Source organism: Sceloporus occidentalis, unplaced genomic scaffold (assembly GCF_023333645.1).
Source record: "Sceloporus occidentalis isolate IW3139 unplaced genomic scaffold, rSceOcc1.0.p SCAF_5, whole genome shotgun sequence".
In the NCBI taxonomy this organism is placed as follows: Eukaryota; Metazoa; Chordata; class Lepidosauria; order Squamata; family Phrynosomatidae; genus Sceloporus; species Sceloporus occidentalis.
The window spans coordinates 161,114,245-161,128,039 of NW_028316985.1; the positions used below are offsets into that span (position 1 = coordinate 161,114,245).

Genomic DNA, 13,795 nt, shown 5'->3' on the forward strand with positions numbered 1-13,795 from the left:
TTTAGAATGTGTTTGACTTAAAAAGTGAAAAATGAGGGGCTGGTTGGATGTTCTCCATAATTTTTCGGAAGTGGATCTTTCGGAATTCAGTAGGACTTAGGTTTCAAAGCCGTCGGGAGCTTTATTTGCCTTTATTTGCGAATGAACTGCCGGAGGACTGGAATGTCAGGCCCTGAACTAGAACAACGTCAAACAGAAAAATGGCTGTAAAGCTGTGGCTGAGAGGAGGGGGAAAAGTCTGGATGGTAAATGCTTTTATAGGTCTGCCTATGGTGCTATTATCAGTTTTCTGTAAAGTAATAGGAAATCTAAGGTTTGCTTCTTTGCAAATGGAAACAGCAGTGTTGGCTTCAGCGAAGGTACTATGTATAGTTTGGTTTTTATTCCCCAGAAGAAAAGAAAACAGTTCGGAGCCATTTAAACATTTGTTGTGTTAGGAAAGATTTCCCAGCTCTTTCAAGCGGTAATCTCCATTTAAAGTCTTTTCTTTCCTTTGGTCTGGGGGCTTTTTCAAAGGAAACTTTTTCCTCCTGATTTGCGTTCTCAGCCTTTGCAAATAAAACCTTCAAAGATGTTGGATGACTATGTTTCTCTTCTACCACATTTGCCCCTGTATTTTTAATGTAGCAAAAACAATATCTTTTGGTGGTTAATGAGGAAATTTGCCAAAACTCTTTTGAACACACAGGCGTCGTTGTTTCCTAAATAGAATATTTAAAGTATGTGCTATGTTCTAAACTGCGGAAATAATCGGGTTTGACTCCACTTTAACTGCCCTGGCTCAGTGCTATGGAATTCTGGGAATGGTAGTTGGCTGAGATACTTCGCTTTCTCTCTCAGAGATCTCTAGTATCGCAACAGGCTACCAATCCCAGGGTTTTACAGGTTGGAGCCATGGCAGCTAAAGCGGTGTCAAACTGTATGGATTCTGCAGTGGGGCAGCAGCCTGTGTGATCACTTAAACGGAGCTCTAGTGCCATAACCAACTGCCATTCCCAGAATTCCATAGCATTGAGCCGGGGCAGTTAAAGTGAAGTCAAACCGGATTAATTCTGCAGTGGGAATAATGTGTAAAGAAAAAGAAGCAAAAAACAAGACTCCTGTCGCCTCCATCGTGCATTTCTTGCTAGGTCCCCTATTTAGTTATCCCCCCCCCCCTTGCCTGACTTCCAGAGCCAGCTTTTCAGATAAGACCCAGACCGAGCTGGGGAAGGGAAGCAAATGGCAAAGGCAGGAGCTGGAGCCTCCGATAGGTTGGGCTTCTGCAAAACCCTGATAGGTTGAGCTTCTCTGATAACCCTGATAGGTTGGGCTTCTTATAGCCTTGGCGAAGGCGTCCTGCTTCCTGATTGGCCGCCTTCCACGTCACTCGGGGCCGGAGCGGCGAGTCTGGAAAGTGGGGGAGGCAAGGAGGGAGGGGGCCCGGTGATATCATTGCCCCGGGAAGGCCGCCTCTGGGCTTAAGACGTTCGGAGGACCGGGAAGCGGCTGAGCTCGGTTGCTGCTGCTGCTGCTGCTGCGGATCGGAAGGCTGTGGCGGAGGGAAGAGGAGAGAGGGAGCCTTGGGCTGGAATGAGGCAACGCTGCCTGGGCAAACTGAGCTGAGGAGAAGGAAGAAGAGGAAAAGGAGGAAGAACCCTTTGCCTCCTTCTGCAGCCGCCTCCTCCGCCTTGCATCTACTCGATCCCAGTAGATCTCGCGTCTCGGAGCCGCCTCCGGCCCAGAGGGTTCAAAAGCAGCCGGGGAATTAATTCATGGTCGGTGAAGTTGGCCTCGGGAACAGATCCAAGGGGAGGCGAAGAGGAGGGCTCCCTGCCTTTGGCCGTCGGAGTTTCTTCGGCCGCCGCTGCCTTTGACTCTCCGAGGCTCATGCTGGGCAGCCTGTCACCGCCGCCGGGGGACTTTAGGGGGGGAGGGCGGGGGTCTCACTTTAGCCCCCGGCCCCAACTAGACTGAAGTCCTCCTTGCCTGAGTAGGGACTTCTCCGCCGCCTCTCCGCCTCCTCCTCCGCCACCGACTGCGGCTGGCATCCTTTTCCCTGTCACCGTTCCAGATTCACGTGCACCACTACCACGGTTTCTCTCCGCCCGGGTTCAACGGCAGGATCAGCCCCCGGGCTGGCTCTCTTGTCGCCCCATGAACTGCCTGAAAGAGACCCTGAGCCTGGACCGCTTGGGAGCCGGGAATAAGCTGTGCTCCCCCTCCCCTTCCTCCTCCTCCTCCTCTTCTTCCTCTTCCGCCTCCTCTTCCTCCTCCTCTTGCCATCATCACCACCACCACCACCACCATCATCCCCAGCCGTCCCTGGTCATGGCTTCAGCCCTGACCCCCGGCCAGCCGCGACCGGCCTTGGATTCGGCCAAACACCACCGCCTGGAGGTGCACACTATCTCCGACACCTCCAGCCCTGAGGCCGCAGGTAAGCCAGAAGGCAGCTCTCTCTCCCTCTCTACGGCCATTCCTAGGGCTCGCAACTGTCGGGGTCCCTTCCCTCGCTTCCCATCGGGGAGGCTTTAGAAAGCAAAGAACTCAGAGGCGGGGGCTAGAATAAGATCCCGATCCTCCGCCGTTAACCCGGGATTTAATAGCGCCACTGGCTCCTTTGATATCCGTGGCTTTGCTATGGGGAGAAAGGGGCCTGGGAGAGAAAGGAGTGGACCCACCTGAGAAGGTGGCACACTCGCGGCGCAAATTGCCCCCCAGTTTAGCCAGATCGTGTTGGTAAAACGCAACAAATCACCGATTCATAAGCAAAATATCCCTAACCACCTCGTAGTGCTCAAATATACAACCGTGTTAGTCTCTAGAATCAGTATGTTGAAAGATCTTGTAGCACCTTTCAGAGTCACCGAAAGAAAGAAGTTGGCAGCCTGAGCTTCCCTAGACTTCAGACTAGTAATGCATCTGAGGAAGTAGGCTTAAGTCTGCGAAAGCTCAGACTGCCTGATTTCTTTCAGTGAGTCTCAAAGGTGCTGCAAGAGTTCTCTACACCACGTAGTACATCCGTCATATATAAGTCCAGGGCACTCTATCATCTTGAAACAGCAAGGTTGGAATAAATGGGTTCTGAATGGGTTGAACCTCCTCGGTTTCCAAGAGAGTAATCCTATGCTCAAGTTCATTTCCAGATCAGTAAACCTCATGGAACATAATGGGATTTACTTCCAAGTGAAGGTGTTTCAAGTGTAACATCTGAAACTTGTTCCAATCGAGTCAGTGGGACATATTTTGGAATAGCTGGTGGGCCATTCATGTACTCGCTAAACCAGGGAGTCTCATTGAATGCAGCGGCTTTTGAGTAAAGGTGGGCTGCTAGATTGCAGTCATATATTGCCTAATTGGGGTTAAATCCTATTCAATTGAGTGAGGTTTACTACCAAGCAAATCTGGCTAGGATCAGCTCCCGTTATATCCAATCCAAGTACTTCAGCCTAAAGTTGGAGTCCTATACCTGTCGAGAGTTAGTCCTCTTGAACTCAGTGGGTTTACATCTGAGAAGATTGGTCTACTTAAGGCGATCTGAGATGTGAGGATTATGCTGCCTATTCTTAAATATCTAGGTATGTCTTCTTTTGGGATGACATAGAGGTAGGGCATCCAGAAATTAAACCAAATTAGTATATGCTAACTGGCCTAATATCCTACAGGGATTAGATCCAGTCTGATCTTGAAAGCTCCAGGAGGGTCAGCCCTGGTCAATACTTGGATGGGAGACCACTAACTAGATGTTGTAGGTTATACTTCAGAGAGGGGAACTGGCAAAACTACCTCTGAGTATTCCTTGCTTAAGAAAAATCGAGTGAAAATCCTGGGGTTGTTATAAATGGACAGGAGACTTGAAAGCACATATATGATGAATAGGTGGGTTAAAACTGGCTTCAGCTGAACACTGATACAAAGCCACTGAAAATGATGAATGCTTCAGCGGGGGCTGTAAATCCTCTTTTCTAAAGGGAGTCAGACCATTTACAGTCTATTTACAAACAATGTAAACGTGTTGGGATGGCGCCCTTTAACTACAAGGGGGATTCGCGTGTTCTTGCACAAGTAGACAGATCTGTGCGTCTCATACAGCGATTCCTAAGTATAAGCACTTAATAGTAAATTATTGCGTTTAAATGAGACATTAATACCTAGTAACCAGGGCTTGGACTGATGTGTGTGTGTCGGTGTGCAGGTTTCAGTATTCATGCATTTATACCGAAACAGATGCGACATAACTCATTTCCCTTGAAAGCTTTTATACTGAGTATATTGCAGAAAGTGTAACAGAACAGCAATTACAACAAATGCACAGAGATCTATATTTCAGCACAATGAAAGTACACACTTTGGAGTGAAGGTGTGTATGGGGACAAGTCTGAATCCCTGTCACACTAACCGGTAAAATATTGAATGCTCAAGTCTTAAGCACTGTTTAAAGATCCGAGTTCTGCACCTGCGTTTTTTAAACCCATGTTTTGGGGAATTTCCACAACCACAAGGAGATTGTCTTGAGATAGTCTTAATAATTGAAGCATAGTTAATAGTTGCGGCATTGGCCCCGATTTGGTGCACACCTTTCAAAGGAAGAGCATACAATAGTAAAAGGGAGCGCTTGTACTGGGGTTGGTGCACCTTTTTCTCGTAAAAGCCCTTAATTTCCTGGATGCTTTAGAATTTCCCCTTCCTCCTGAAGCCAAAACATATTTATTTCTTAACTGACAACAATAGTGTTTCTTCCTTCTGCGTTGTTCCCCATGACAATCCCAAAACCAGCTGATAAGGACTTCACAACAGCACCAAGGCACACGCCTCCTTTGCATGTACAGGATGGCAGCCTTTGGATGGGCCTTGCACACTCTCACTTACAAACGATCCCTTTGGAAGCGAATTTCCTTGAGTTCAATGGGGAAGGGACCGAGAATTAACGCTAGGTGTGTTTCCTCTTCAAAAAGCCCCGTGATTATGTGGGGCAGTGGTTTGAGCATTGGGGGCTACAACTCTGGAGATCGGCTTCAATTTTCTGCTCGGCCATGGAAACCCACTGAGGCGACTTGGGGCGAGTCACACACTCTCAGCCCAAGGAAGAAAGAAAGAAATCCTGATAGAGGTTTACCTTTGTTGTTGTTGTTGTTGTTGTTGTGTGCCTTCAAGCCGTTTCGTGGGGGGGGGGGTCTTGGCCCTAAAGTTTGCTCATAAGTCAGAAACGATTTGTAGGCAGGCAACTATGTATGTTTTTAAACTGTATGGTGTTTTTTAAAATCCCTAAAGGGACCAGATCCAGTCTGTTTACAATGTTGTAAGCCGCCCTGAGTCCCAGGCTTAGCGGGATATAAATAAATAAATAAATATAACAATAACAACAATAATAACTTAACTCCTAAGCTCTGGGATTCTAAGGGGACCGAGCCCCAGTATAGGATAGAGGTCTCTGGATCGCATTTTTTTACCCAGTCCTAGGCGTGGGTCATGGCGCCGACTGCGGGCGTTGACTGGGAAGCCAGTAGGCCTAGCAGAGGCTGCTTGGGGCCGATCCTCTGCCCTGGTCCTCCTCGCCCCTCCTCTTCCTCCTCCTGGGTTCAACCTCTCTTCAATCCCCCCCTCGCTCCATCCGCGGCGGGCTCTTGACTCGCCTCTCTGTCTTTGTATTCCGGCCACCCCCTTTCCCCCCTTTTGCAGAGAAGGACAAAAGCCAGCCGAGCAAGAATGAAGACGCGGGGCCCGAGGATCCGTCCAAGAAGAAGCGGCAGCGGCGGCAGCGGACGCACTTCACCAGCCAGCAGCTCCAGGAGCTGGAGGCCACTTTCCAAAGGAACCGCTACCCGGACATGTCGACGCGGGAGGAGATCGCCGTGTGGACCAACCTCACCGAGGCCCGAGTCAGGGTAAGGCCAGGCAGGGCAGGGCAGGCGGGACAGGCCGAGGCAGGCTTTCCTTTGGAAGAGGAGGAGGAGGAGGAATTTAAAGACATAGCCGTGTCAGTCTGTAGAATCAGTACGTAGCACCTTTGACTCACTGAAAGAAAGAGATTGGCAGCAGGAACTTTCCTAGACTTCGGTCTACTTCCTCAGACGCTTTATAATAATATAATATACAGAGAGATCTTGTAGCACCTTTGAGACTCACTGAATGAAAGAGATTGGCAGCGTGGGCTTTCGTAGACTTCAGTCTACTTCCTCAGATGCTTTATAATAATATAATATAATATACAGAGAGGTCTTGTAGCACCTTTGAGACTCACTGAATGAAAGAGATTGGCAGCGTGAGCTTTTGTAGACTTCAGTCTACTTCCTCAGATGCATTGGAGGAGGAGGGTGTTTTTTTCATTTTTCCCTTTGGCTTCGGCGCAGCTTTTTTTCTTTCTTTCCCCTCCCTGGCATCTCGGGAAATGATGGATGGCCTCGGTTGGGCACCGTGTTCGGAACGAGAGGCGAGCCAGGAGGAGGCTTGGCAGGGAAGGCGGCCAAGGAGGCGAGTTCCGACGTGCGCCAGGGCTTCGAGTTCACCAGGGACCTGCCCTGTTTTGCCTTTCCCTCCTCCCTCTCTCTCTTTCTCTCTCCTTCTTTCTCTCGGGTTTCACCACCATCACCACCAGCACCGCGGTGGCTGCCTTCTCTCCGCCCTCTTCTCTGCCGAGATTTATGGCTGCCATCAAAGGGGGGGGGGGATCCGACAGGATCGTGCAATTCCAAGGAAGGGAACCGAGATGGTGGGATTTTTTAAGGCTGCATTCACAGGGCAGGAAGAACTCGGTTTGACACCGCTTCCAGTGCCTTGGCTCAATGCTATGGAATTCTGGGAACTGGCTTTTGTTGTGGATCCAGAGCGGATTGTCAGAATTCCACAGCATTTAGCCAAGGCACTGGAAGCAGTGTCAAACCGAGTTATTCCTGCCCTGTGAATGCAGCTCAAGCTTCATCGGATTGCTCCGAAATCAGTCAAACTGAAGAAGGGATCCCTCGGCCCCGTTTTTTAAGCATTTACTCTAAAGGAAATTTCCTTGGGATCAGTGAGAAAGAGAGGAAGAATTAAGCAGAGCTTTAAAGTGCTTAGGGTCTGTTGAATTTCAGAAGAGTAAACAGGACCCCTCTTATTCTTCCCAGCCTTAGACACACCCTTATATTATCTATGAGGATGCTGCTTTTGTGGTGAGAAAACAAGGGAAAACCTCTAACTTGGGGTTGCCGAGGCTCATGGAGTTCAGTGTGTTTACTTTTGAGCCAGTTTGAGACCTAGGTGTAGTTAGGAAATGATTCTCTGTTAAGAAAGAAAGCAATGTAAGAAAGCAAAATAATCTATGAGACAAAGAGGGGGAGAGATCCACCTGTGTAAATGCGTTATGGAATAACGTGAGATGTCCAAGTGACTTCCTTTAAAAATGCCCAACCCTGCAAGACGGTTCCATAATGCATTTTAATCGAAACACTTGGAATTAGGCCGATGGTAAGAATCTTCTTCCATTTACTCAAAACAAATCCTGTTCCTTTCAGCACATTTTCTTAGAAGTGTGTCTTAGGCCTAGATTCAATTGTAAGGTTAGATTTGTAAGAAATATTAATGGCTCCTCGCTTCCATCAAGATTAACGCTTTGAAAAACAGAGCGGTCCCTGTCTATATTTTACTTGGTTCAAAACTGCTGGACTTAAGTTAGCAATGCTTAGTATAGAAGTGAGCATATTTCTCAGGAAAGCCGTTTGTAACGTTTGGTATGATCCCAGTAAAATTGTGACGGTCTGGGGTTTATAAAAATACACCCGCAGGACCTTATGCCTGGTGTAATGATCGAAAATGAGAGAACAACACAATGGGATCTGATAGGATCTACAGTTTTTCACTCATAGGATATTGACTGGGAAGGCAGTCATGCTGAGTTCAGAGTGGTTTGTCCCCAAATAAAAATCCGAAGCACAGTGTGGTGCAAAAAGAATGATGCAAAAGTAAAGCTGTTTTTATTCAGTTTTGAACCATTTTTAATCACTGTGTACAGCAACCTTGAAATACAAACACGTTGATTTAATGCGTTAATTTTAGGCCTAAATCCAATTGCTAGTCCCAGCTAGAATTAGTCCCATTGAATGGAAAATCAGCTCATGGGATCAGTTCTATTTGGGATTGGAAATTTATTTATTTTATTTAATTGGATTTAGGGCATCATTTCCCAATTGAAAAGAGTAGCACGGAAGCTTCGGTTTGTCTGTCTTCGGTTCCGCGTGGAAAATGAGGAATGCTTGAGATATATGGAGCAATATGGCAAAGTATAAAAGTATAAACCAAGATTTATTTAGTCTCAGAGGATCCCGGTTGTGTAAGAAGTATGCTTAAAAGCGTCGGCTTGTCCCTCTGGGTGATAGAAAAGGGATCACTTCCTAATTTACATGTGGAAGATGTGGAATGCTTGAGATATATCGGGCAATGAAGAAGTATAAACTAAGATTTATTTAGTCTCAGAGGATTGTGTACGTTTCTGCAGCTTGGTTTGGTTGGGGGGGGGAGGAATCGAGGGAGGGGAGGGGACAGACCGGGTTAAAAGAGAGATTTGTAACCTAAAACAGAGGCTGTGTCAACAAAGGAGGAGCCCTGCGCCGGTTTGAATCCACATAATAACTTCGCAGACGAAGGGATGTGGATTGGGAAAGGGTCGCACGCCTCGGCCATTGTCTGCCCCTCCGAGGCGCTTCCCTTGAACAAGTCGGGAAGAAGGGAGACCTTTGCCAAAAATTCAGGAAGACAAGGGGGGAGTAGTGAGTGGATCTGGCTTGGCTTTGCAGATGATTAGCACATGAAAGAAGCGGGCCCCTTCCAATAAGCTGGCGAGGGAAAGATTTATTAGGGGGTGCCCACTCCCCTATCCTTTGCATTGGCATTTTTTGTATTTGTATTTTGCCCTGAAGGCTGAGCGATCATTTTAGACATGGCAGAAAATAGGAAAGAGGGCTGGGATGCGACAATCCGGTTCTCTTTGGTGCAGGCACGTCTCGTTTGGACTTTTTTTTAAAAAAGTGATTTATTTCTGGTTTTTGAAAAGAGTTGGAAACCTTGCCATTTGGAGGCGGGTAAAGAGAGGCTCTCTCTTGATGGCGGCCTCTCCTCAACCCCCCCCCGCCCCAGCCAAGGACAAGAGTGTGAACAAAATGGAAGGAGGGCGCCCAACTTGGGTGGAGAGAGCAAGAGGCAGATATATTGGACGGTTTTTTGGCCAGGCGTCAAGGCTTGTTGCAAACAAACTGTTGGAGCAATCGGGCTACAAGGGAGGTTTCCTTCTCTGGATAATAATATAATAATAAGTTTAATTTATATCCCGCCTCTCCAAAAAAGGATCGAGGCGGGTTACAACATAAAACAAAATGCCTAAATATATACATAACTCAATACATAAATCTCCTTACCCCCGTCGGTCCAGTATCTCTGCCTCTTGGTCCACAAACCAGTTTCATTTTTATTTATTTATTTATTAAATTTTATTAAATTTTATTTTGGACGATGCGGGAAGGATTCTCCACCCAGGAACCTTTTCCTTCGGCTTAGTACCAAAGGCGCTCATTTTGTGAAGGTACATTTCGATTTTTCCCCTCTCGCTCCGAGTATAAAAGGCAGGAGGGGACGTGACTCCGGTTTTACTTAGGGCTAAGCCTCCGGATCTCTGCGGGATCAAAGCAAAAGATTTTCAGCCCCGTCCTCTGCTCTTTTGCACAGCCACTTCAAGAAACCTTTAGTCGGTAGGATTCCAACCTAGGAAATTCCCCATCAAAACATCGAGGTTCAGAGCTATAAGGCCATAGCTTAAGTATATCGCTTTGGAAGTAAAATCCCGCTGAGCCCGACTAAACTGTCTCCCAGCGATTTGCAGTGAGGGGAAATAAAATAAAAGAGTAGGTTGAAATACAGGAGTTCAGTTCTGGGGAAGGAGCAGTTTTGGACTAAGGATTAGAGAAAGAAAGCCTTGCACTCTTGGTTTGTACACCCATCCTAAAGGTTTTTTCAAAACCTCCTAGGAACCTCCTCGTGGTCCCTGAGTTGGGCAAGAGGTTTATGAGGACTCCCAACTATTCCTGAGGTGCTTTCTCTGATTCTGCGGATGTGATCTTCCCAGTAATCCCTGGCAGGGTCGCAGCTTTCTCGTAAATGTCTACTTTATGGTTCTCTTCTAATTTGTTCGATGGGGGAGGCCTCTCTTGCTTTCGATGAGCCCCGTGGTTCTTGCAATGGATGAAGCCCCTTGGCTCGGGGTTGGTCGCCCACCCACCTTTCCCCCTGCCCCTCCCGTGCTTTGCCCGCAGGGAGCTGACCTCGACGACAGCTCCAGGGACCTTACGATGGCGGTTGTTGTTTTTGCGCGGCAGAGAAGGTGTTACACCACCTCCGAGAGGGCAGAGCTTGGGAAAGTAACTCAGCTTTCAAAAAGATTTAGGAGTTTACTAATTGTATTGGATTTTATTACATGTCTATGTTGGGGGGGGGGGGGAATTCTGAGAGCAGTGGCCCGGGAAAGTAACTTTCCTAAACTCTGACCTCAGGAGGGGGGTAACCCAGCTTCCAAGAGGATTTCGGAGTTTATTACATTTATTATTATTATTATTATTATTATTATTATTATTAAAGCGCTGTAAATTTGCTAATTTAAACATATTTTATTACATGGCTGTGTGTGTGTGTGTGTGGGGGGGGGAATTCTGGGAGTAGTGGCTGGGAAAAGTTACTACACACTACTCCCAAAATCCCATCCCACCACCCAAAATAGCCACGTAATAATATCTGCTAAAATGAGTCGGTTAGGGGATTCTGGGGGAGTAAAAGAGACCAAACTGAATGGGAAGCTGTGTTTGGTGGGCGCTTCTCTCAGTGAAAGGCTGAGCCAAATTTGCTCAGAATACTCTACCCTCTTGGGCTACATCGACACTAGAGAAATAACCCGGTTTGGACCAGCTTTAACTCTTTCTGGCTCAAGGCTATGGAATTCTGGGAGTTGGAGTTTGTTGTGGGGCCCACAGAAAACTCCAACTTCCAGAATTCTAAGGCCTTGCGCCAGAAAGAGTTAAAGCGGGGCCAAACCGGGTTATTTCTCCAGTGTCGATGCAACCCAAGAGCGTAGATTTCTGGGGATGCTGGGGGTTGAAGGCTGGAGGGGCAGCTGCGTTGGTTATCCCCCGAGTGACCAAGGTGTCCTTTGCCCGTGTCCCCTTCCCCGGTGCCTTGCAGGTCTGGTTCAAGAACCGTCGGGCCAAGTGGCGGAAGCGAGAGCGGAACCAGCAGGCGGAGCTGTGCAAGAACGGCTTCGGGCCGCAGTTCAACGGCCTGATGCAGCCCTACGACGACATGTACCCGGGCTACTCGTACAACAACTGGGCGGCTAAGGGCCTGACGTCGGCGGCCACGCTCTCCACCAAGAGCTTCCCCTTCTTCAACTCCATGAACGTCAACCCGCTCTCCTCGCAAAGCATGTTCTCGCCGCCCAACTCCATCTCCACCATGAGCATGTCTTCCAGCATGGTGCCCTCGGGGGTGCCCGGCTCGGGCCTCAACAGCCTCAACAACCTGAACAACCTGAGCAACCCGTCCCTCAACTCGGCCGTGCCCACCCCGGCCTGCCCTTACGCCCCGCCGACCCCTCCCTACGTTTACCGGGACACGTGTAACTCCAGCCTGGCCAGCCTGAGACTCAAAGCCAAGCAGCACTCCAGCTTCGGCTATGCCAGCGTCCAAAACCCGGCCTCCAACCTGAGCGCTTGCCAGTATGCCGTCGACAGGCCCGTCTGAAGGGAGGCAGGGCAGAAGGAAGGCCGGTCCGCCTCGTCGGGGTTTTGTTGTCGTTGCATTCAGAAGCAAAACATAACCATCGGACCTAAAGAAACCAAGGGACGGAGGGGGGAAGCCATGTCGCACACTTCTGGACCCCCGACAGCAGGCTTCCCTTCCTAAGGACTTGAGCCGTCGAAGTCAACCAGCATTGAGCATTTGGTTTCCCCAAAAGAAACTTTCCCAAAATAACATCGGGAGGCAAAGAAAACCCAGCACTCACAAGGAAGACAAGAAGGAAAGGAAGGGAGGGAGGGAGGAGGGAAACCACTGTAAAAATCGCCTCCTTTCCTTTGTTTTCCAAAGGAGCTTCTTCTCCGGCTCTTGTTTTACTTTTCATTGACAATGAAAGCGTGAACCGCAACAGCAACAACAAAAAAGTATTTCCGACTGCTACACAAGGACATATATTATAAATATATATATAAATAAATATATATATATATATAAATGCGGACAACCGTTTGACTGGATATGGTATGCCCCTTTTCATCTTCCTATAAGCTTGTTCTTTTTTTTATGTTTCGCTGTTGTTACCATTCAAAAAGGAGACACACATACACACAAAATATAACAATGGGAAAGGATGTATATATATATGGAAATGTCAAAATTAATTTTATAAAAAGCAGTTGTTAGTAATCTCTCTCTCTCTCCACAGTGTTTTTAAAAAAGTTAGGCTTTTAAAATAAAGCATGTTACACAAGAGAATAGGGTTGGGTTTTTTTGTTTTGTTTTGTTTTTTTCCTTTTCTTTTCCGTTGTTGTTGTTGTTTTTGTTTTTTCCGCTTGCGAGCAAGGGAATGTATATACTAAAGGCGACACTGTATGTTTCTAACATATTATTATTATTATTATTATTATTATTAAAGAAAAAAAACACAAGTCCCATTGTGTGAATATCGGTTTAGAATAGTACTTCTGGTGGATGCAATGGTGACTCTGAAACTGCAATGTAAAAACATACCCTGTGTATAACATTTCGTATAATACTAGTGTTTTTTTCCCTTTTCAGACAGCATTGGAAAAAAAATGTGTTTTCTTTCATGGGAGTAAAATATACAGCATACCGTTTTGGTCTGGATTTTTCTTTTAACGAGCAGAATGAGCCAAAGGCGTTGTTGCTTAAAAGTGGCTGAAAGAAAGATGAAGCTTAATAACCTTACTTTGAGAGAAAAGATCTCTTTCTTTCTTTTCCCCAGTAACAAAAGTCCCCTGCGACTAGATAATACAAAGTTTCATTCTAATAAAAAGACAAAAAAAAAAAAAAAAAAAAAAAAAAAGGGGTGGTGGTGGTAGTTAATGTTGGGGGAGGGAACACTATAATTCCCCGGAGGAGTAAAGTACAGGCTTCTGCTGCCTGTAATCCTTGGAATCGAGTTGGTCCTGAGCCCGATCCAGCCCTACTCAGCGCTACAGAGCCCTCTCTACTTTCCCCTGGAGAGGTCCCCCCTAGATCCTTTATTATACCATAAGTTTGGCTAAAACCATACCTCTCATTGCTCTCCATGGGACTTATTTGTAACTAGACAGGCACAGACGCCCATTTCAGGCCTAAAAGGGCCTGCATTCAAGGCTTAGGTTCAAAACACACTGCAGAAATAATCCATCTTGAGACCACTTTAACTGCCCTGGGGAATTGTAGTTTTGTGAGACATTTAGCCTTCCCTGTCAGAGAGCCCTGGGGCCACAATAAACTACAATTCCCAGGATCCCCTAGCATTGAGCCAGGGCAGTTGAAGCAGCCTCAAACTGGATTATTTCTGCAGTGTGTTTTGGACCTATGCCCATATTACAGTTAGACCGATTGACTCCATGGGATTCACCTCCGGCTTTTCCCTACTGATCCCCATGGATTCAGTGGGTCTCCCTTAAATGAGTCTAACAACTGGACTGAGGCCTAAATGTTCAACTCTGGCTGGATTGGGCCTAATAATACTAATGCCTTGAGTGGCATCAGCCCCAATTAGAGTAGGTCCACTGGATCAATGGGATTTACATAAGTGTTGATTTATGTGATT

General features: G+C 47.1%; 1 protein-coding gene across 2 annotated transcripts in view; it reads left to right on the forward strand.

Moving 5' to 3' along the window:
* Window positions 1-12,637, forward strand: part of LOC149313045 (pituitary homeobox 2) — a 55,796-nt gene extending 43,159 nt beyond the window's left edge. The window contains exons 1-3 of one of the 2 annotated variants that reach the window (XM_089525963.1): window positions 1,489-2,419; window positions 5,662-5,867; window positions 11,179-12,637. In XM_089525963.1, coding sequence (XP_089382089.1) covers window positions 2,137-2,419; window positions 5,662-5,867; window positions 11,179-11,736 — 1,047 coding nt within the window. In that variant the 5' untranslated portion in view covers window positions 1,489-2,136 and the 3' untranslated portion in view covers window positions 11,737-12,637. Of the gene's footprint in view, window positions 1-1,488; window positions 2,420-5,661; window positions 5,868-11,178 lie in introns of those variants that run through there. The other variant, XM_089525964.1, reaches the window with a different exon arrangement.
* Window positions 12,638-13,795: the final 1,158 nt, after the last annotated feature.